This window comes from Solanum verrucosum, unplaced genomic scaffold (genome assembly GCF_900185275.1).
Source record: "Solanum verrucosum unplaced genomic scaffold, falcon-dt-bn FXZP01000032.1, whole genome shotgun sequence".
Lineage (NCBI taxonomy): Eukaryota > Viridiplantae > Streptophyta > Magnoliopsida > Solanales > Solanaceae > Solanum > Solanum verrucosum.
The window spans coordinates 1,364,255-1,386,405 of NW_026020569.1; the positions used below are offsets into that span (position 1 = coordinate 1,364,255).

The window sequence follows — 22,151 nt, forward strand, 5'->3', positions numbered from 1 at the left end:
GGTTGCTCAAATAAAATAAAATTAGTTTATGATGTAAAAGGGTCATACTCATTACTCAGTTGGCAAGAGAAATAAGAAAAAGTAGGTTATTCACTAAATAATTATTCCAAAAAGAATAAGTAGCAAAAAATTATGGATTAATTTAAATTTGTGTCGTGTGAAACCCATTAAAAGAGAAACTTAACGCTCCTTAATAGAATTTTCTCGATACTTAAATAGTCGAAGTCTTTGATTAATAATAAAAAAAATATCATATTCATTTATGACGACAATCGTTGATGATTCATCTATCCTATATCAAATGAATGATTATAAGTAGAAAAATAAACATTGGAGAATAAAAGACAGATGAGATGATAAAACAACTCATATCCACGCACTATATATCATTAGAAGCCAAATGATTGAAACGTAAGAAAATTGTATGAGAGGGGTCACAAAGTGATGTTAGTCAATATTTTCATCAACAAATTGCTAAATTTAGGGGAAAAGAAACCCATTTGAATTTGATGAATTTATTCCGTTTATAATCGATCAAACAATATATTGTTATACTAACTTCTTTTTAATTATAGCAATGTAAAACCAAAATTGCTTATATAATATATGATCATGACCATGACAACGTAACTATATATTCTTTTTAAGATTGATCCTTTTCAGAATTCAGTTAATCCAACTGCCTATGCATTATTTGTGTGGTCATCACTTGCCACTCCCAAACTAACACATACTACAATAGATTCACAATAATATTTACTTTTAAGAATTTTGTGGGCCGTTTCCTTTTATTTGTCACATATTTCTAAAACTAAATTGATGGATTCAATATTTTAAATTTAGACCATTAGATGGTTGAAAATAATTTTTAAATTACTGTAAATTGTAATTTTTCTCATATTAATATGATGAAAAAATTACATAATAAAAAATTAGTGAAAGTGTATGTAATTGAATTCTCGATAACAGAATATGACATGTAAAATGGAATGGAATGAGTAGTACCTTCTAGATATAACTAACGAGTATGTACTACTAGCTTTTGATTGATAATGAGTTTCCAGCAATTTAATTTATGGAATTTATTGATGCCTACTTACACGAACATTATGTCAACTAAGGTCTCTCCAAAGTTTCTAAAATGAAGAGGTTTATTATACTCTTTCTTTTTATTTTAAATATTTATTTAAGCAAATTAAGAAAATTTAACTCTTTTTGATTTTTTTACTATCGTTTGTATTTAATTTCAAAATATCATTAATAAGATTAATTTAGTAAAATATACCTATATTAAAACTTCTTTTAAGAAGTGTGATCAACGCAGGACAAGTAAAATATGAAACGAAGATAATCCAGTCTGTAGTGCAATATGATAAAAGTATTTTTATTTATTCATTTATCTAAATTAGGAGAGATTGGTTAAAAAATCTCTTATCAGTAAGTAATATTTTCAAACTTATTGCAGTACTAGTAATTAAATTTGAAACATAATTAATAAAAGTAACTTAGTAAAGTAAATAAATAGAAAATTAGTACTGAACAATGAACATAAACTAAAACTTCACTAAATTAATATAGATGAGATCATGAAATATTATTATTTTATAAATATATTATTTAATCTATTAATTTAAAGAATGTTTTAAAATTCGATGACGATTAATTTTGATTATACCAAGCATATTTATTATTTTTCTAATTTTGACTATTTGCAACAAAGGAGGTGGTCCAATAATCACAAGAGGGATTAACGCAAGATGTTCGGCACTATTTGACCCTAACAAAAATATATAATATACAATATAAAATCATATGATAAAGCATTCGTGCAAATATCTACTTCTTTATTAGTTATTACAATTATTAATAATTAATTATTCTTTTTTATTTGTTTGGCTCACTTACATCAGACAAGACGAGTAGATAGGACATGTTGTGCGATTAAATTCAAATTTCAGTCGGTTAATATAATATACTTGTTCTGCGACAATAAATGAATACTTAATATAGATATAAAATAAAATATTTTTTTTACAAATATAGTTTGGACCTATGCAATGTGTTAATTATTTTCTATATAATTAGAGGAGGGGATGGGTTGCGGCCCTTGATAGATAATGAAATTATGTGTGCCCACAATTATATAGAAGAAGGAATACTAATTTGGTTTATTCAAATTTTCAAAACTATAGTGTAACCTATTAAAACAAAAGTCAAGCGTCTTGTTATTATAATAAATATAAATGTACCTAACTACAGTGTTATCATCATCTGCAATAATAATTGTATGTTCTCTCATCATGTAATCAGTGGTTGGACTTGACTTTGGTCCTCAAACAATTATTTTTTTTAAAAAAACAAACAAATATTCTAATTGACGGATCAAAATTATTTGTGCGAAAATAATTTCTTATGATCATCTACAAAGAGAAGAAATTTGTTATAAATCCTTTTTTTTTTGTGTGTATATGTATTAAATTGTAAAGAGGTACAAAATCAAATATTTCTAATTGTGCCCTACATGAGTAAGGATGTAGTGGAATAATTTAACTTTATATGTAATGAAAGTATAAATAATTACGAGTCATGTTTTAATTATTCTTTTATCAATGAAATCGTTATCATTAAGTACCCATGCTTTTCAAATTTATTAGAGTCTCAGTTTTAGTATCCCTAAATAAGGGAATTTAATAAATAAACTCTTCATAAACTTATTTATTTTGCAAAATAAATACCGGAATAGTAAAAGGGAATAAAAGGAGTAATAACTTTGAATTACTTTTAATAGTTATTGATTGAAATTACTTTGAATAGTTATATGTAGTTATCAACTAGTTTTTTCATTTAAGCTAATAATATTAAAATAATATGTATTATCTTTTTTAATTAACTTTAAGTAAGTACGTAAATGATGCGCAGCATGGATACAAGTTACAAGTTACAACAACAAATTAACAAGACTTGGCTTCAGCCAATTCTTTTTTCATATGTTGTATGGGACATTAATGTAATAGTAATATATTCTTAATATTTTGTTCATTATGTTGTTCCACTTTGAAGCCGTACTGTCCCCGGTGATGTGTTTGGTACGCAGAAAATGTATTTTCTTAATGAAAAATATTTTTCTAATTTTTTTTTATTTTTTTGAAAATTAAGTGTATTCCTTATTTATAGTTGTTAGTCTTTGTAAGTAAGTATAAATATATTATTTCGAAATCATTTATATGTAATCTAATAAATTACTATGATAATAAAATGGGGTTCGAGGGGTGGTGGGTATTAGGGTTTTTCCCTTATTTTCTTATTTTATTTGAAATTTATTTTTTTCTTTAAAGAAAAGTTAAAGTATTACTACCATATATGCTTTAACTTTTATTGAAAGAAAAATATAACTTTATTTCATATTTGAGTTATTCCTTCTTTAGAGGAAAAGTTTAGAGATCTATAAATTAAAGATCTTATTTTCATAGCATAATACAATAGCATCCACAATGTAATCGTTTAGAAACTTTTATTTATGAGGAGATTTTCTCTTTACAGTTTTATGCTTTTAATTAGTTTTTTAAATATGTAGGTCAATTGGTCATATCGTATAATAATATGTGTTTCTTTTAGTATAGTTTTATGTGTCATCTAATTTATCCTCATTTGATTTGCAATTGTAAGCTTCTGCATAACGCCCTAGTTACTTTCAAATCCAACAATGGGATGGGATTAGGACCTGGGGTAGTGGGGAGGAGGGTTTGACGATGGCATGCACAGGGGTTCAAGGGTGGTAGAGGGTTGGGGAGTTAAGTGTATAAGGGAGAAGACACTGAACTTGAAATGTCGGTTAGGAAACTTGTTTTTCTAGTAAAAATATTTTTGATCAACCAACCAAACATGAATTAAAAAAAAAAAATTAATTTTTTTAAAGAATGTCTTTAAATCTTGTGATCTTAAATTTGTACGATTTTTTTTTTTACTAAAATTGACAAAAATAAAAATATGAGAGACAAATAAAAAAGAAAGGAATTATGTATATTAAGTGTGTCAGTCAGTATAGAGAAATTAAACCCAGCACAAGCAAATGACGAACGCGTCTATATCATCAACTCATGCAATAAGTAAGTTCTCTCTCTCCTATTTATTGGAGGGTGAGCGGCCATTAACATTACACTCCCGCCCTTGATGACCTATATCATACTATTCACACACCCCAACTAGGAACCTCTAATTTCTTCCTTCTTTCAACAACAATATGGCCAAACGAAAATTAGCTTTACTTTTGCTTTTAGCAACAATTGTATGTGTGAGTGCTGCAAATTTAAACAAACATCAGGAGGAAGAAGACGCTGATAGAATAATATCGCTGCCTGGACAACCCAAGGTTTCGTTCCATCAGTACTCAGGGTATGTCACTGTCAATCAATTTGCTGGAAGAGCTCTATTTTACTGGCTTACTGAAGCTATTGATGAACCACTTTCTAAGCCTTTGGTTATTTGGCTCAATGGAGGTCAGATCTCTCTCTTAAATTTCTACGTGAAAAGTTGTTTTCTATTTTTTCTCTTTTTACTTTAAAATGATCCATTTAATTTTGATAAAGCCAAACATGAAAAGTAAAAGTGGCTAATGTCTGACACATATTTAACTTCTTCGGGAAATGGAACACTAATTATGATTACGTGAACTTCTGGTTACTGTTTTATTCATCCTTCCTTTTCCTGTAACTAAAAAGGAGATCTTAAGAAAAAAGGGTTGTATTTCTTGTAACTATATGTTTCCGTTTCAAACTCTGTAGGTATGTGGAAGAAAATCGTTTATTCGATTAGTTGAACTCTAATGCGAAATTGAAACAGGGAAAAAAATCTCACTCTATTTTGAAATTAGTCATTGATTATGTATTTTGACTCATACATACATTATGTGTTGTGCATTTAAAAGTCATTTTGTCGGTTAATTATTGAGGGTTTTTAGCTAATTGAGTACTGGGATAGGGGGGTCATGACTAAATTGTTGACTGATATGGTTCATTATACATGAACAGATAAGACATTACCTTTGCCAGTTGCTCTTTCTCTTTCTCTCTCTTAATATTAATATTTGCACGCAGTGAAAATCAATGCTGTTACAACCAACTCCTTTAAAATACAGTCCTCATTTAATTTTTCAACTTCATTTCGTGCCCAGACTGGTCTAAGATAGATGCCCACACCAATAACGCTTCCGCAACCACCTTCCTCATGTCAGCTACCTAACTGCCTCGTTAAAAACATATTCAAATATTAAATTTCATAAGCTAAACCATTACCTATCAAAAATATTACCAAGTCTTATAATGAGCCCATCCATGTGAGCCTTTTTAATTCTTTAACATGATAACATCCCCCTCACGCCGGACATCTGGTACTTAATATGTGGGTCCTCTGATATCTATAAAATTATGTATTCGACGTATTCACGTCCCAAAAGCTAGTTCAAAGGGAGAAAGATTACACTAGCCTTAATCTCATGTGGAACTTTTCCATTCTTTTATGGTAAGGATTCTTTAACTAATGGAGTTCCAACAATTTTTTTATATGCAAAAAGATAAGGAGTAGTAATATTTTTTACCCTATTTTCATAATTATATAATGTTTCAACAAAAGAAGTTCAGTTGGACCCCGTTGCACCCCTGCCCCTGACCTCAGAAATAAGGTGTTTTCAAGTGAGAATAGGGAAGATTCTTTACCGTGAATTCTGTTGATAACATTAAATTGTAGCCAACTAAACTTAGTACTGTTTGGGATCTGTCGTCATTTTCTTATAAATGAGGTTTCAATTTCTTGACCATATTGTTCATTATTAGATACATGTGCTCATCTCAACCATCTGTGATAAAGGAGACACACCCTTCTGCGGGGACCCCTTATATATAGTCCTAGTAATTTCTGTTACTACTTCAGATTTCTGGGCTGACACTAATAAATTTTATAACCATAGGTGAATTCAATATGTACAAGTGACGTCTTTAAACTTTACAGTTCTAAATTTGAAAATTTTAATCATGAGTGGAAATTCATGTAGCCAAGTAACTGAGCTACTCGTATAAAATATTCATCAACATCTACTAACAAATAATCAATTTAGAGCATTATGACTTGGAAGGACAAGATACTTGAACTCGTAAGTTTCAAATCTTAGTTCGCTTTGTAATAAGCCTGATATACTGAAAAACTGGATGAAATAACTTGTTGATTGTGCAAAAAATTGAGTATTTACATTGGAAAAAACAGGTCCCGGATGCTCTTCAGTGGCCTATGGTGCATCTGAAGAAATAGGGCCATTCAGGATAAACAAGACGGCTTCAGGGCTGTATGTGAACAAGTTTTCATGGAACAAATTGGCAAATTTACTATTCCTTGAAACTCCAGCAGGAGTTGGATTTTCCTACAGCAATAGGTCCTCTGATCTCCTTGACACCGGGGATTTTCGCACTGGTACGAACATATTGTTGACTTAGATTAGGCCATCTCTGTTTGTCTTATTGCTAATTCAATTTTTTTTTTTCTTGGCTTAGAAATGTCTCAATCTGTAGACTGATTGACCATCAATTTGTGGTCATATTTGGGTGCTTATTCTAACTCCTAATGTAGTAAACATGAAAGTGATGCATGCCTGTCTCTGACTAAACGTGACAAATGAACAAGTTTTTGGATTTAAATGGGTTAGTTAATTGATCATGACGCAATTTGCTCAATGTGTGGCCCAAACTTCTCTCTTTTTCCCGATTTGGATTGGCTTATTTTAAGTGGTTTTATGCTAAAATAGCGTTTAACCATTTTTGTAGAGTTTGTGTAAATTCAAAAAAGTGCTTTTAAGCTTAAGCTGAAAAATCACAAGTTAGGATTTCTAACTTATGGCTTATAAGCCGCTTATTGCTTCCCAAGTCATAAGCTATAAGTCTATCCAAACAGTCATGTTAGAGTCTTTTTGGATTGGCTTAAAAGTTGGTCAAATCTACTTTTAAGTCAGTTTTTGACTTCTCAAAGTGTTTGGCAAATATAAATTTTTTTTTAAAGTAAGTCAAAAATAACTTAAAATAAGTTAGGAAGTGTTTGACAAAGTAAAAAATGACTTGTAATAAGTTTAAAATGACTTAAAATAAGTCAGAAATCAAAAGTAGGTCTCCCCCTCCTTTTTATTTTTTGACTTAAAAGTCATTTCAGTTTGATTTTTTATTTTTGACTTAAAAGTTACTTTTTTTAAGCCAATCCAAAGGAGTTCTTAGTCAAGTCAACGATTACGACTAGATCATAATGCAACCCATTTAAACTTGGACGGTTGGAACATGTTACTAAAACAATTAATCATATTTGGTTGCTTATTCTCTAATAACTAGTAATCTAGTAAACATGAAGTGATGGTGGCATGCTTGCTGATGACTTTTCCTCTGTGTAATCAATTGTGGCAAAGTGCCCATTTTAGGAGCACATGAGAAAGTGCATTTTAGCACTCAATTGCAATGTGGCCTACCTTCAGATTTTTGGAGTCAATGCTGCAATTGTTAGCTACCTTACATGTTGCTATCTGGAGTCAATTTTACTATCACCACTATAGTACTATTCAATCAATCAAACAGCTAAATATTCGCCACTGATACAAAAATCTTCTCCAAGTAATTGATAGGAGTTAATCGTTGAAAAGTATTATACGACTTGAGTGCTTGATCTTACTAGTACTCTGTTCTGTCTAGTCCTATCGATTTGGAAAAACCTTATCCGCACCTGTTATTTGCACTAACTTTGTTAATTCATTGTAGTTAAGTGATTAATTCATGTGGGAATATACATGTCTAATTTGAATAAGATGATGACTCTTTTGTGTATTTTTATTAGCTAAGGACTCACTACAGTTCCTTATCCACTGGATGAATCGGTTCCCACGCTACAGAAATCGTGAAGTCTACATCACCGGAGAGAGCTATGCTGGTCATTATGTCCCTCAGCTAGCCAGAGAAATAGTTCATTACAATGCCAATTCTAAGAACCCAATCAACCTTAAAGGATTCATGGTAATCTCTCAATGTCTACATATTGGAGTATTAATTAATTGAAATAACATCTTGAAACTTGTTGGAGATGAATTTTCGATTTTTATCAAAATGCAGGTGGGAAATGCTGTGACAGATAATTACTATGACAACTTAGGAACTGTGACATATTGGTGGAGCCATGCTATGATCTCTGATAAGACATACAAGCAATTGGTGAACACTTGTGATTTCAAACGCCATAAAGAATCAAACGAGTGTGAATCATTGTACTATTATGCGATGGATCAAGAATTTGGGAACATCGATCAGTACAATATTTATGCTCCTCCCTGTAACAATTCTGATGGTAGCAGTTCAACTAGGCAGACCATGAATTTACCCCACCGACCTTACAAGGTACATATATGTAAACACATCATGAAAAATGCCAACATTTTATAACATCTACAAGGTAGGTATTAATAGTGGTATAATGTAACTCAAGAAATTTTTCTGATTTGATTTTTTGGATTTCCATCAATTAGATGTTCAAGCAGCTATCAGGTTATGATCCTTGCACGGAGAAGTATGCAGAAATTTACTACAACAGGCCTGATGTGCAGAAGGCTATGCACGCGAATACAACAGGAATTCCTTATAAATGGACAGCCTGCAGGTAAATACTTTGTTTTTCAAACTCCCACTATATTTGATTGATCTTGCAACTGATTGATCTTGCACCTATGTTTACAGTGAGACATTGAATCGAAACTGGAACGATACAGATGACTCGATTCTCCCAATCTACCGGGAACTAATTGCTGCTGGATTGAGAATATGGGTTTTCAGGTATGTGGCATTGAGTTGAAAACTTATTCCCAAAATTCGAGGGCAACTCAATTTGATCATTTTTTGTATTGCAGTGGTGATGTAGACTCAGTTGTACCCGTTACCGCGACAAGGTATTCACTAGCACAGCTCAAGTTATCCACCACAACTCCATGGTACCCTTGGTATGTCAAAAAACAGGTCAGTAATATAAAAAAACCGAATTCTAGTTTTCTAAGGTCCATTTAAATTTAACGTATATGCACTGACAACGTACGTAATTATGTTATGGTTATTGTAAGGTGGGAGGCTGGACAGAGGTATACAAAGGTCTAACATTTGCAACAGTAAGAGGGGCAGGTCATGAAGTGCCATTATTCAAGCCAAGGGCAGCTTATCAACTATTTAGATCATTTTTAAAAGGAGAGCCACTTCCCAAGTCATGATAGTTGTGACATTATAATTATTACTATCTATGGTTCAAAAATGTCAATTGTTTCCACTCTTGGCTAAGAATTAAAGAGGTGGTTGAAAGAAGAATTGTTTCAACTTTTAAAAGAGAATTGATGGGAAAAAAGGAGATTACAATAGGACTTTGGGTTGGAAAAAAAAAAGGTATCAATTTGTTGTAACAATATTAGGTAGCTGTGGTTTGAATTCTACTCCACGTGTTTTAGGAAAATGAATTTTCTTTATGTTTCGTATTTCAATAAAAAGGGGTTGAATTCTTATTAGTAGTATAATCTCTTCGATCCATCTTTACTCATTTATATTCTATTTGAAATATTCTTTACTTATTTATATTTGATTTTAAATTACTTGATATAAAATAATAAATAATCTCTTAATTATTCAAATCCAACTATAAAGACAGTATTGAATTTGGGTCTTCAGCGATTGCCGTATTAAAACTTCTTTGTGTATTCATCACAATGTGGACCCATCATGAATTCGAATATTTGCACAAATGGTCCTTTTTTTTAAGGCCACTAACATAAATTCTATCTCCACTAAATAATGAGATCCAAATAATGGGATACTATTAAAATCTTCTTCTTTTGTCATACAATATTGACACCAAGAACTTGGTATTTTTCATATAATTTTTTGATTTTTTGATATTGAATTAATTTAATTTATTTTCAAAAATTTAATTAAATTGATCTTCAATAAAAAAAGAGTAGTAATAAATTTGATTCAATTCCTTTGTAGGGTGAAATTTAATCCACTAAATAACCAAACAAATAATTTCTATGAACAAGGCGCAAAAATTATGGTAAGGAATTATTAAAACAAAATTGTTTATGTTCGGTCTTCAAATTAGGAATTTGAATGTGAAAAGTCAAAGCACATGACTATTTTAGTGCCTACTTTTGGGCTACCAAAATTCTCTCTTCTTTGTTGACTTTCCTTTGAAGCCCAAATTTAATGTATACTTTACCAGAATTATTATTTTTTGCTTTAATACTTTTATGCTAATTAATTATTACTGTGATATCAAAAAGGTACTTTGAGAATTTCTAAATCGAACTTAGTAAAAAAAAAATTGTTAAATATCTGCCATCCATCATCCATGAGAAGAAAATTAAAAAAAAAAGAAAAGGAAAGAAAGAAAGAATTTTAGTGTTTAATTGGTCGAATTGGATCATGGAAACGTGGAGATCTTTATTATATTTTCTTGATCAATTGAAAGAGACATTTTAACTAACTAGTGAAGAGGACAGAATTGATCAACATTTATGTCGTCCTTCATCTAATCTATTTTGGACCAACAACGTGGGCTCATTATTATTATTATTATTTGTATTATACTTTATACCAAGATAATATTAGGTATTTTAAAATGTAGTTTAAGATTAATTAAACTAATATGGAATCCCAGTTGGATTTGTTAGTTCGAAAGAATTAACTAAATTCGAGCTCATAGAAAATTGTTAACGGACGAATTATCACATTTGCTGCAATTTGCAAAACTTATCATGTGTTGGGACTAATATCGCATTACTGAGCCATGTCTAACTTGTCTTCAATCAGTCAGTCTATATGTGTCTCGTTATGATATGTCGAACTATCAAATTCAAATTTGATAGGCACAATAATATTTTCGTGGCTGCTAAGTATACGGAAAATAAAACTGTTATGAAGCTGCCAAGAATGTTCACACTATATGTTGGCAACATAGTGACTCACCCTCACAAATCACATTCATTCATGTATTATGTATATTAAAAAAAATATGTGTAATGACTATTTTTCATCATGTTGGTTCGACGGAAAACGAGTGAAAAAATAATCATGTTTTATAGCACAAAATCACTGATTTGCGATGCGATTGGAAAAACCTTTATTTCCAATAATGTATTTATTAATATTTAAAAAACAAACAACTTGATTTCTTATAACTATTTTAAATAATTTTACCATCCATTTGATCTATTTTAAAACATTAACATTGTTGTCACCCAACACCTTCCCTCATTTAATTTTGTTATACGCCGTAACATACATTTCAATTACCCTTTTTTACACCTATAGATAGTTGATTTATCTTATTATATTGAAATAATACCAAAATTATAGGGAATTAACATATTAAGTGGATAATATTGGCAAAACCCTTATAATTATAATTCTATATTAAAAAATAATAATACATAACAGTCTTGCATATAATAAAAGTTAAACACCTCCTTTGGCAAAAAATATTAAAGTACAAAGTTCCAAGTTAGTTAAATATATTTTTATAGTTCTTGAATTTGTAAGATGAAAGATTTTTTTTACAAATTATGAAATCTCAATTATTTACGATAAATAAGTTGGGTAACAAGTCACTATTGGAAAATTTTGCTCCAGTGTTGGTCTTGACTCTTGAGACTTTTCTTCCCTTTTATGCTTTGTCAACAATAAAAGTACTTGTCTAAAAAGAAAAATAAATAAATCAAAGTTGTGATTTTTAATTTCTTCACCTTATCTTCCATCTGTCCATTTTTCTACATTAATAGCCAAAATGTTTCTCCATTTTAATCTGTTGCATTAATTAATCTAGAAGCAATCAACATGACCAAGATAACTAATAAGATTTCCCTAATTTTAAACCATCATCCTAAAGTCCTAGCTGAATTCGTCATGAATTTAAGTTATCAACCTTGATAAACTTTTTAAAAAAACAATAATTTATTGATTGTTGAAGCCTGAAATTATATACTGTCCTTTTAAAGTTACCTAGTATTACGTTATTGATTCCTAGAAAAAAGTAATCGTGTAAGAATTCTTGATATTGTTAGCGCATAAAACTCAATCTTTGTCATGTTATTTTTCTTTGGTGCATGAGTATTTGTACCATTTGAGTTCCATTTTATACAACACTCGTTAATTTATGCTTCAATTAAAAAATCGCAACAGTTTTGTATTAGAATTTTTTAAACTTTAATATTCTATTGTACCTTTGTACTTCTTGGCACATGTTGTTTATTGTGTTTCGAGTGTCACACTATTTTGCTGTTATTATCGTTTCAAGTAGACTTTACACTGCTTTTCTTATTAACTGTTATGTTTTCGTCTTCTTTTATTTGAGTTTGATGCACTTGAGTCTTGAGCCATGGATCTTTTGAAACCAATCTCTCTACCTCCATGAGGCAGTTAAAGATTTGCGTACAATCTACCTTTTCTAGACCACACTCGGTGAGATTTTACTAGAAATATTTTTATTGTAAACTTTAATATTATCACACTCACATAATTTTATACAAGAAAATGTGATCTTTTATCCTCTTACAATTTGAATAGAGAAAATGACATTTTAAAATAATTTATGTGTAAAAATAAAAAACTTGCATATAAAAAAGGCATAATTTTTTTTTAAAAAAAAAACTCATAAAACGCTACAAAATCACTTCTCCCATTTTATTGGAATAACACACCATATTCATGATCGCAATATTTTAATATATCGTATGTATTTAAGTTTTAACTAGCCAATAGAAAAAAACATTATTTTATTTTTCAACTCAATGACCATTATTATCTCCTACAAAGTGAGCGGTGGCGTATTAAATATTTTACTTGTAATTGAGTAAATTTTTGTAAATCAAAAGTTTTACACGCCAGGGTCAGGTAAATTTCTTATATTATCCTTGCAATAAATACTTTTTAAAAATATTTATTTTTTTCTGTAAAATTTTCAATTTTTTTTTTGAGGAATAAATTAATATATATTTTTTATTATTTTCATAATATACTAATAAAAAAAAGTGATAAACTAATACGGAATACAATACACGCAAGGCCCATTGTCAGGTAAATTTGCCAAGATATTTCTCGAAGACTTGAAGGTCAAACCAGCCCTGGCCATTCTCCAAGGCCAAAGCTATTCAATTCACAACCAAATAAAAAAGAAAAAAAAAGGAAAGCCGCTTATTCCAATAGGAAGGAGCAACTCCCATGATGCACATATACTTTTGGATGGTCGGTTTTCTGCACTAATTTTGAGCTTCATTTCTCCAAGAAAACACCCCTTTCTTTTTTCATTCTTTGTTCAATCATTGCCACTCTGCTAAAAAGGGTCAGTTCCTCTCTGCTTCATATATGGATCTTGTTTGCTGATTTGTTCTCTTTCTGCATATTCAAGATTTGAGCTTTGAGGTTTGTGCATTTTCACTTTCCTCTGTTTCTTGCTTCTACTTCTGACTTCTGACCAATGTTTTCTTGATCCTCAAATCTCCCACTTTAGTTAACCTAAAGTTTGCTGCTTTTGTCTTCTTATCTTATACCCCGCCGCCTCTTTTTTTATTTTTTAGATTGCCCTCAAATGGGATTTGGGTTTACTCTTACAGTAGTTGATCTTTGCAGGTGACAGATAATCTTTCTTGGTGAAGTTCTTTCTTGATTGTAATTTCTTGGGTACTTCATAGAAGTTAAAAAGTTGCAATCTTTACCTGTTTGGGATTAACCTGAGCTAGTTTCTTGGTTCTTGAATTCATATGGGAGACTGTGAATCTTCAGTCCCCCTAATGGAAGAAGAAGAAAACCTGATAGCTGCTGCACAGAACATTGTGAAAGCGTTGGGGTCAAATAGGACTTTAACGGATGATGCCAGGAAAATTTTGGCTGATCTAGGCTCCCAATTGTCTTCTATAACTAGAGTGAGTGAACCCGAAGATGAGGGAGCTGGTGAAATTGAGGAGCAGCTTATTGAGCTGGAGGAGGAGCTTAATTTAGTGCAGAGTAAAGTCATGAACTGGGAGGTGGGTAAGTCAATGATATGGGATTGTGGCCAGGAAGAAGCTTATGAGTATTTGAGATATGTGGATCAAGGTCGAAAATTGATTGAGAGATTGGAGAGTTTGAACTTGGTTAAAGGTGGTAAAGAAGATGAGCTTCTGCGTAGGGCTCATGATCTTCTGCAAACAGCAATGAATCGTCTCGAGGAGGAGTTTACTCATTTGCTTGTTCACAACAGGCAGCCTTTTGAGCCGGAGCATATGTCTTTTCGTTCCAGTGAAGACGATACGTTGGATGATGGCTCAATTGTGTCGTTTGGGGATGACTCGATTGAGGATGTGGTTCAAAGAGATAGCATGAGTAGGAGTTCAGGGGAGTACATCATTGAACTGGTGCATCCAGATGTTATTCCTGACCTAAGATGCATTGCCAATTTGATGTTTGATTCAAATTATGGCCGGGAATGTTCTCAAGCATTTATCAATGTCAGAAAAGATGGCTTGGATGATTGCCTCTTCATTCTTAAAGTAGAGAAGTTGAGCATCGAGGATGTATTGAAGATGGAATGGAACTCGTTGAACTCCAAAATCAGGAGGTGGATACGGGCTATGAAGATCTTTGTGCGCATTTATCTTGCCAGTGAAAAATGGCTAAGTGATCAGATTTTTAGCGAGCTGGAAGCAGTTGGTTCAGTTTGCTTTGCTGAGGCCTCGAAAGCTTCAATCTTGCAGCTTCTGAACTTTGGTGAAGCCATAGCTATTGGCCCTCATCAACCGGAGAAATTGATTAGGATTCTTGACATGTATGAGGTGCTTGCAGATCTTATCCCAGATATTGATGCTATGTACTCTGAGGAGGTGGGGTTATGCGTTAGAAGAGAGTGCCAAGATATTCTTAGAAGCTTGGGTGATTGTGCAAAGGCAACCTTTCTGGAATTTGAAAATGCTGTTGCTTCCAGCATATCAGCCAACCCTTTTCCTGGTGGCGGGATACACCATCTCACGAGGTATGTCATGAACTACATGAAAACTCTTATTGATTATAGCAAGACACTTGATGAGCTTCTGAAGGGCCATGAGAAGGAAGATTCAGTGACCATTTTACCAGACATGACTCCTGATAGAGAAGAAGATAACACAGACAGACGCTGTTACATTTCTCCGCTGGCTCAACATTTTCGATCCTTCACTTCAATCTTGGAATGCAACCTTGAGGATAAGGCCAGGTTATACAAGGATGAGTCACTAGGTCACCTTTTCTTAATGAATAATATTCATTACATGGCTGAAAAGGTGAAGAATTCCAATCTAAGAACAATACTAGGTGATGGTTGGATCCGAAAACATAATTGGAAATTCCAACATCATGCAATGAGCTATGAGAGAGCTACTTGGAGCTCTATCCTCTCTTTCCTCAGAGATGAAGGGCTATATAATCCAGGCTCGAATTCTATCTCGAGATCTCTTCTCAAGGAGAGACTAAACAACTTTTATCTCTCATTTGAGGATGTCTACAAGAGCCAGACAGGATGGTCTATCCCAGACAGTCAACTTCGTGAAGATCTTCGAATCTCAACATCACTCAAGGTTATCCAGGGATACAGGACATTTGTTGGAAGACACACCAACCATATAAGCGACAAGCACATAAGGTATACTGCGGACGATTTGGAGAAGTTCCTTTTGGATCTCTTTGAGGGATCTCTAAGATCTGTACATGGTTCCCACAGGAAGTGAGCTTCATATGCTAATCAGGGATTTCTTCCAAAGGAAATCAAGATTCTTAATCCTCAATCATCATACTAGTTTACATTTAGATATATCTATTTTTGTAATCTAAATGAATTCATAACTTCTTGAATGTAGAAATTTGGTGTTGTGTGCAAAAAGGTCAATGCCATGTACTTTTGAAATGCATAGATCCCTTAATAGTGTATTTGTTAGCTGTTTGTTACTTAATTTCCCTGCTAACCTCATTGTCATCATCAAAACCAGTTTGCTTAAGGCTGTCACCTAGGATTATGTTAGTAGCTTTTTGTTAGCTCTAGGCCTAGTTGGGTCCTGGAAAAATCTACTTGTGCTTGGAGATTTGATATCTTGAATCTTGATTAACATGCCAACATTCTTTTTAAACAAATGGGATCACCTTGTTCACAGGTATTATGTCTGATAGAGACCACCATCCTTAAATCAGAGTCCATGTGTGGATTGGATTGTTGTCATATTCATTGGGTCATAAATGAAATTAGTGCTTCTCCTTTTGCTCATCACATTTATTTTTGTATAATTATGGTTTTCAACCACCTCTTTTGCTTAAAAGATACAAATACAACATTGCATAAGAAGGTAGTAAACCATGAGTTCAAACTATCTAAACTGTACCATAATATAATGTTTAAGATCCCTTTTCATTAAACAAACATCAAGAAATGATTGTAAATTTGAACTTCAGATTACAGTTAGAATAAGAGATAACATAAATTGTAAGTAAAGCAAAGATAAAAATATCATATAATATTTAAAAGATATTACATAAAAGGGAGGATTATTATTATTAAAGGACAATGTGCACTAACCTCGGAACAAAATCAAATTATAAATAAATGACAAAATAAAACAAATTTTTTACATCTCGTGTGCTTACTCTTTTTTTTTTTTAGCATATATATATATAAAATATGAATAGTAATTATACTCGATTATACACATATTTTGCATAAATTTTTAAAATTTAAGTGGTTAAAATAGCCGATGTTTTTTTAAACCCCCCTCATAAAAAAATATTTTGGTTAAAATGAAAAAGAAAAAACGAGAAGGTTGTGACCGACCGCCTCATTTTGATCCAACGGCCAAGAATGATCAAGTTGTAATCGCAAGGCCGACATTTATTTTGAGATATTAATGAGAGATGGCCTCCACCTTCTAAAACCCTTCTAGGGTATAACGAGGCAACAAGTGTTCTTCTTCAGTGCATCATTCCACCAAAGGTAAGTTTCTTCTTCATATAATAAAGGAGTTGTTCAGATTTTTTATTTGTGTATTTGTTGCATTTTTTTTTTAAAGCTTTTTCAAGATTAGGGTTTTACCATTTTCGATATGTGTTGCATGATCTCAATGGTTTTTGGGTAAAGGAGTGAGATTGATGGTTGTGACATACCCAGACTGTGATGAATTCTCATTGTAATATGGACCTGAATAAGACCGGAATCTATTGATTATCCATACTGCATATCCCAACTAGTTTCAAATCCGTTTATTTATGCCCTGTTGTTGATGACTTCCTTTAGTTTTTCCTTTGACTAATATGCTAGTATGGATTTTCGCCAAAGGAAATGGGTATCTTCTGAATTTTCCTCCTTACTGTTTATTTTTACATTGAATGTGTGAAACTGACTCTTTTCTGTCCTGGTTTACTAGGTTTAAAGATGGCTTTTCTCAATAAAATTGGGAATATTCTTAAACATGGTGTAGGCAAAAACACAAACTTGGAACTTTCTGCCTCAAATGGTTCACTTTTCCAGACTATAAGAAGCATGTCTTCGTCTAAGCTTTTCGTTGGGGGTGAGAAGATCTTTCCTGTGTATGGAGTTCTTGTTATTTTTTCACTTCTTTTGTTTACTCTATAATTGTGTATTGTCTACTGCAGGTCTCTCGTATGGCACTGATGAAAGTTCTCTGAAAGAGACATTCTCTCAATATGGTGAAGTTATTGAAGGTACCTGGGTTACTATTTGGCATCTGTAGATTTAAAATTTAGCAATGCATTTCATTTAAAAGGGATGAATCACTGTGTAGTTGCAGCAGCATTAGCTAATATCAAGTCTGCCGTGATTACCAATAGAAACAAGCTAGCAGGTCTCCAGTGAATATGTAGTTTGTCCGTGGTTTTGAATTAGTTATAAAGTTGGAGTTCAAATTCATTTCTGTCCTATTAATGAAACAAGATGTATTTGGTTTGAATTGGACATGTTCCCTTATCAATTTAGTTCTTGGTGAAAAGTCTCAATTCTAATGATCTGTGAGACAGATCTATGTGCGGGGTCTCTCTGGAGATTTCTCTGAGGCCAGCTTCTTTTGCTGTGTGTTGTGTAACTCAACTTTGAAATAAACTATTTCCTCCCCCTTTGCAGCTAGAGTCATTCTGGATCGTGAAACTGGGAGGTCCAGAGGGTTTGGTTTTATTAGTTTTCCATCAAGTGAAGAAGCAACAAGTGCCATGCAGGCCATGGATGGCCAGGTATGATGTTATTTCTAGCTGGAAGGTATCCTTGTGAACACAAACTACACATATTTTATCAATATCTGAAAAAGAAAGAGCTTGAATAGACTAATATGGATTTCATTGGAAAGGACATCTTTACTTGTAACACATAGTTCAGAGGACAATGTTTCACCCAGAACCTTACTATCAAATTCCTTTGTAATGACACTTTGTATCTGCAAAGAAGAACAGTGACACGTTTTAGTTTTTTTTTTTGGGTAACTAATCATTCTTATTACCAAAAGTAAACATTACAAAGCATATAAGAAGATCAACTGTTGGACATAGCCCCCACAGTTATCTTTACTAAGGATCGTTTGATACAAATGGCCGAAAAGACTCAGTCAAAACCTAATTACATCAATGTCTAAGAATTAGGTAGGATAAAAATTGTAATTGTTCAGCCATGCTGCAAGTTTATTCTGGTTTGCGCCTCTAGCATGAATGTCCTGTATGATGAGCTTGATCATAGCCTGAGGAGTCTGCCTTTGTTTTGAAAAACTCGAGTATTCCTTTCCCTCCAGAGATAGTATACTGCAGCAGCCAACATCATTCTGTAAACCTCATCTTTTGGGTTCCTTCCTTTAGCATGCACTTCAGCCCATTTCAGTTCTTCTGACAATTGAGCAGGGACCTTCGTTATGCCAGTCCACTTCAGTAATTGCTTCCAAACTTCAGTAGATACCTCACATACAAAAAATAAATGGTTCAAGCATTAAGGCTTGTTCTCACACAGAGGGCACATCTGATTTGTAGTTACACCCCACTTGACTAATCTATCTCGAGTGTTTAACCTTCCAAGTGCAGCCAGTCTCAAAATAAAAATCCATCTAGGAGGGCCACTATTATTACAAACCAGTCTTCTCCATGACACCTTCTGAAACTGTCCTCTCATCTCAGCTTTACATAGAATTGCTTGATTGAGAAGTTAGGCATAGTTAATATGTCATCCACACTATATCCTGCTTGAGAAAAGTATTTAGTCGCCTTAAGGATCCTTTGAATGATCCACGATGCCTGGTTGGGAATGTCCATCAGCAAATCTATGTTCCCATAATAGGAGTGAGTCCACTTTACCCACAACTTATCTTTCTTCGTGCATATGTTCCATAAGAGCTTACTAATTGCAGCTTTATTCCATGTGGCCACATCTAGAATATTCATACCTCCGGCAACTTTTAGATAGCATACTTTATCCCAGGCAAGTAATGCTCTTTTTGATAGTTCAGTACCTCCCGTCCACAAGAAGGTTCTGCAAGTGGCCTCAATGATCTGGATCACCTTCTTAGGTAATACAAACACTTGTGCCCAGAATACTTGAATAGAGAACAACACGGATTTTATCAGTTGGGTTCTACCTGCATATGACAGAAACTTAGTTGTCCATGATTTGATTCTCCCCAACATTTTCTCAAGCAAAGGTTGACATTGAACAATAGACACGTTTTAGTTTGTTTATTCATTTCATGAAGTAATTATCATTATCACTTCACAGAGTAAAACTATTTGCAGAGAGTGAGAATCTTTTAGATAATCCTATCTCTTGTAATACCACTCACTTAAATATCTGTATAGCTTACCTTTAGCACCTGTCCCACCAAACCTCCAACCGGTTCCATCATGGGTTGGCTGATTAATGTGATATTTCCTAGCAACTTAATGCTATCAGTGGTCAATTTGGGATTTCTTTTAGAATGGCGCTTAAGTGATTTATGCTTCACAACTTCTTCAGGATCTTCATGGAAGACGCATAAAGGTGAATTATGCCACAGAAAAACGCCGTGATGGTTTTGGAGGTGGCTATGGTGGCGGTAACTATGGTGGAGAAGGTGGAAACTTTGCAGGTGGTGGAGGTTATGCAGCCAGTAATTATGGAGGTGGAGGCGGTGGATTTTCTGGTGGTTACAATTCTTCTGGAGGAAGTGGCTACAATTCTGCTGGAGGAGGTGGCTACGGTAGCAGTAGTGGCTATAACTATGGTGGGGAAGGTGGAAATGTTGCAGGTTCTGGAGGTTACCCAACCAACAATTACGGTGGTGGAGGGACTGGATTTTCTAGTGGTAACAGTTCTGCTGGAGGATACGGTAGCTATGGAGGTGGTAGTAGCAACTATGGGAACAACAGTTCCCCTGTTGAGGGTGGTAACTACGGAAGCAGCACTCCAAACATCAATTATTCTGGTCAAGGCAGTAGTTTTTCAGGTGGTTATGGCGGTGGCAACAGTGGGAATGACTTTGTTGGAGCTCCTAGTAACAATAATAGCTTCGCTAACACGGGATTTGGTGGGAGCTCTGAAGCATCATATAATGGAAGCCAAGAACAGGTTAGTGCAGATCAAGGAACTCAATCTATAAATGAACATCTTGGACAGGAGACACCAGAAGGAAACTACAGGGATAACGATGACGAACCAAAAGATTACGCCAACACCAGGGGCTGAAGAAATGTTTGGTTTCAAGAGAATGTCTAGGACATATGTTTGAGTCATGCGTGAATAAGATTAGTGATTCTGTACTATTGATATTTTTGCTTTCGGTATCAATTATACTCTGGTTTATTTTTATGGTGGAATTTTGAATTGGTCATTCCCATTTTCAATTGTACTGGCAATGTGTATTAGTAATTACTATTAGCAATATTTGCATAAAAAGTGCATTTGTTTTTTCATTTGAGGATGTTAAATTGATTAAAGAAAAGTGACATCCTTCGCAAGTATGTTACAAAATGCAGAAAGAATGAAAGATACAGAAATTGCCAGAAAAGAGAAAATGAGACCTCTTACTCTCTCACAATTTGAATAGAATAAAAAAAGTTGTCTTTGCAAATCTATGTAAGAATGAAATCTATGGTAAAAAGGTCATAAAATTGGAAAATTGCTTTTTTTTTTGGTTGTTGTAAAAGGTTAGAAAATCATTTCTCTGTAAGAAAACTATTTGAAGTTGAACATATTAATCTGCCTCTTGTACGTTACTATACTTAAAAAAATCATAAATAAGAATATAAGATGGTCAAATACCCTTTATTCATGTTGGTAATATCAAGATACTTTATGAAAATAGTATAAGACATATGAATAGATATCATTTGTAAATACGCTTAATAGTATAAGACATGAATAGATATCATTGAAATAGATACAAAGTTGAAAGTACTACCTCTGTTCCATATTAGTTGACCACTTTCCATTTTGCATCGTGCTTAAGAAATCACAAATAAGAAGATGATTTTACTAATTCATTCCTTAAAAAACTTCTTGGGAATTTTACAAACAAATGTGAATACTTTTCAAAAAAATTAATTGCAAGAATAATACAGAAAAAAAGATTAGTTAACTTTTTTTGATTCAGTAAGGTGATCAAGTAATTATATTTAGTATGATGATTGACTAATATCAGAAGGAGGGAGTAATAATAAACTCTTGAAATAATAATTATTTTTGGAACTTTTAAATTTATTTAGACTTCCAAAGAGTATTTATTTATATTACAGGGATAAAATGTGAAAATTTTAATTAATTTCATCGTAATCTATCAAGTGGATATGTATTTTGTACTCCTAAGTCCTAGCGTTAACAGTAAGCGAAAAAATAATACCTAGCGTTAATAGTAAGCGAAAAAATAAAAATTGACAGTTCATCCCCGCGGGTATTTTCCATATATATAAAGAGATAAAATATTAGATAATCGTCAAGCTGGAATAGCTCAGTTGGTTAGAGCGTGTGGCTGTTAACCACAAGGTCGGAGGTTCAAGCCCTCCTTCTAGCGTTTTTCTTTTGTTTTGCTCCATTTATGGACAACAATTAACCCACCCAAAATCTTAAACCCTAGTTCGACCCGTCGATGAAACCTT

The 22,151-nt window shown here is 32.9% G+C and overlaps 3 protein-coding genes and 1 non-coding gene across 5 annotated transcripts in view; all 4 read left to right on the plus strand.

Annotated features, from left to right (window-relative positions):
- Positions 1 to 20,952, plus strand: part of LOC125810727 (glycine-rich RNA-binding protein 3, mitochondrial-like) — a 193,882-nt gene extending 172,930 nt beyond the window's left edge. The window contains exons 2-6 of the mRNA XM_049490206.1: positions 17,014 to 17,032; positions 17,459 to 17,602; positions 17,688 to 17,756; positions 18,172 to 18,278; positions 20,035 to 20,952. Coding sequence (XP_049346163.1) covers positions 17,467 to 17,602; positions 17,688 to 17,756; positions 18,172 to 18,278; positions 20,035 to 20,742 — 1,020 coding nt within the window. The 5' untranslated portion in view covers positions 17,014 to 17,032; positions 17,459 to 17,466 and the 3' untranslated portion in view covers positions 20,743 to 20,952. The remainder of the gene's footprint in view (positions 1 to 17,013; positions 17,033 to 17,458; positions 17,603 to 17,687; positions 17,757 to 18,171; positions 18,279 to 20,034) is intronic.
- Positions 4,097 to 9,551, plus strand: LOC125810720 (serine carboxypeptidase-like 25). Its single transcript, XM_049490199.1, has 8 exons — positions 4,097 to 4,496; positions 6,256 to 6,459; positions 7,858 to 8,033; positions 8,130 to 8,411; positions 8,540 to 8,670; positions 8,748 to 8,843; positions 8,918 to 9,023; positions 9,125 to 9,551. Exons 1-8 carry the CDS (start codon positions 4,241 to 4,243, stop codon positions 9,266 to 9,268), a joined length of 1,395 nt encoding a protein of 464 aa, XP_049346156.1. The 5' UTR covers positions 4,097 to 4,240; the 3' UTR covers positions 9,269 to 9,551.
- On the plus strand, positions 13,246 to 15,948 carry LOC125810715 (exocyst complex component EXO70E2). Of its 2 annotated transcripts, none has more exons than XM_049490190.1 (2): positions 13,246 to 13,463; positions 13,658 to 15,948. In XM_049490190.1, exon 2 carries the CDS (start codon positions 13,802 to 13,804, stop codon positions 15,776 to 15,778), a length of 1,977 nt encoding a protein of 658 aa, XP_049346147.1. In that variant the 5' UTR covers positions 13,246 to 13,463; positions 13,658 to 13,801; the 3' UTR covers positions 15,779 to 15,948. The 2 variants fall into 2 exon arrangements, with proteins under 2 accessions (XP_049346147.1, XP_049346146.1); XM_049490189.1 differs by having other exon boundaries at positions 13,671 to 15,948.
- A 1,040-nt stretch (positions 20,953 to 21,992) lies between the features above and the next one.
- On the plus strand, positions 21,993 to 22,066 carry TRNAN-GUU (transfer RNA asparagine (anticodon GUU)). Its single transcript has one exon. It is a non-coding gene; the product is annotated as a tRNA-Asn (tRNA).
- Positions 22,067 to 22,151: the final 85 nt, after the last annotated feature.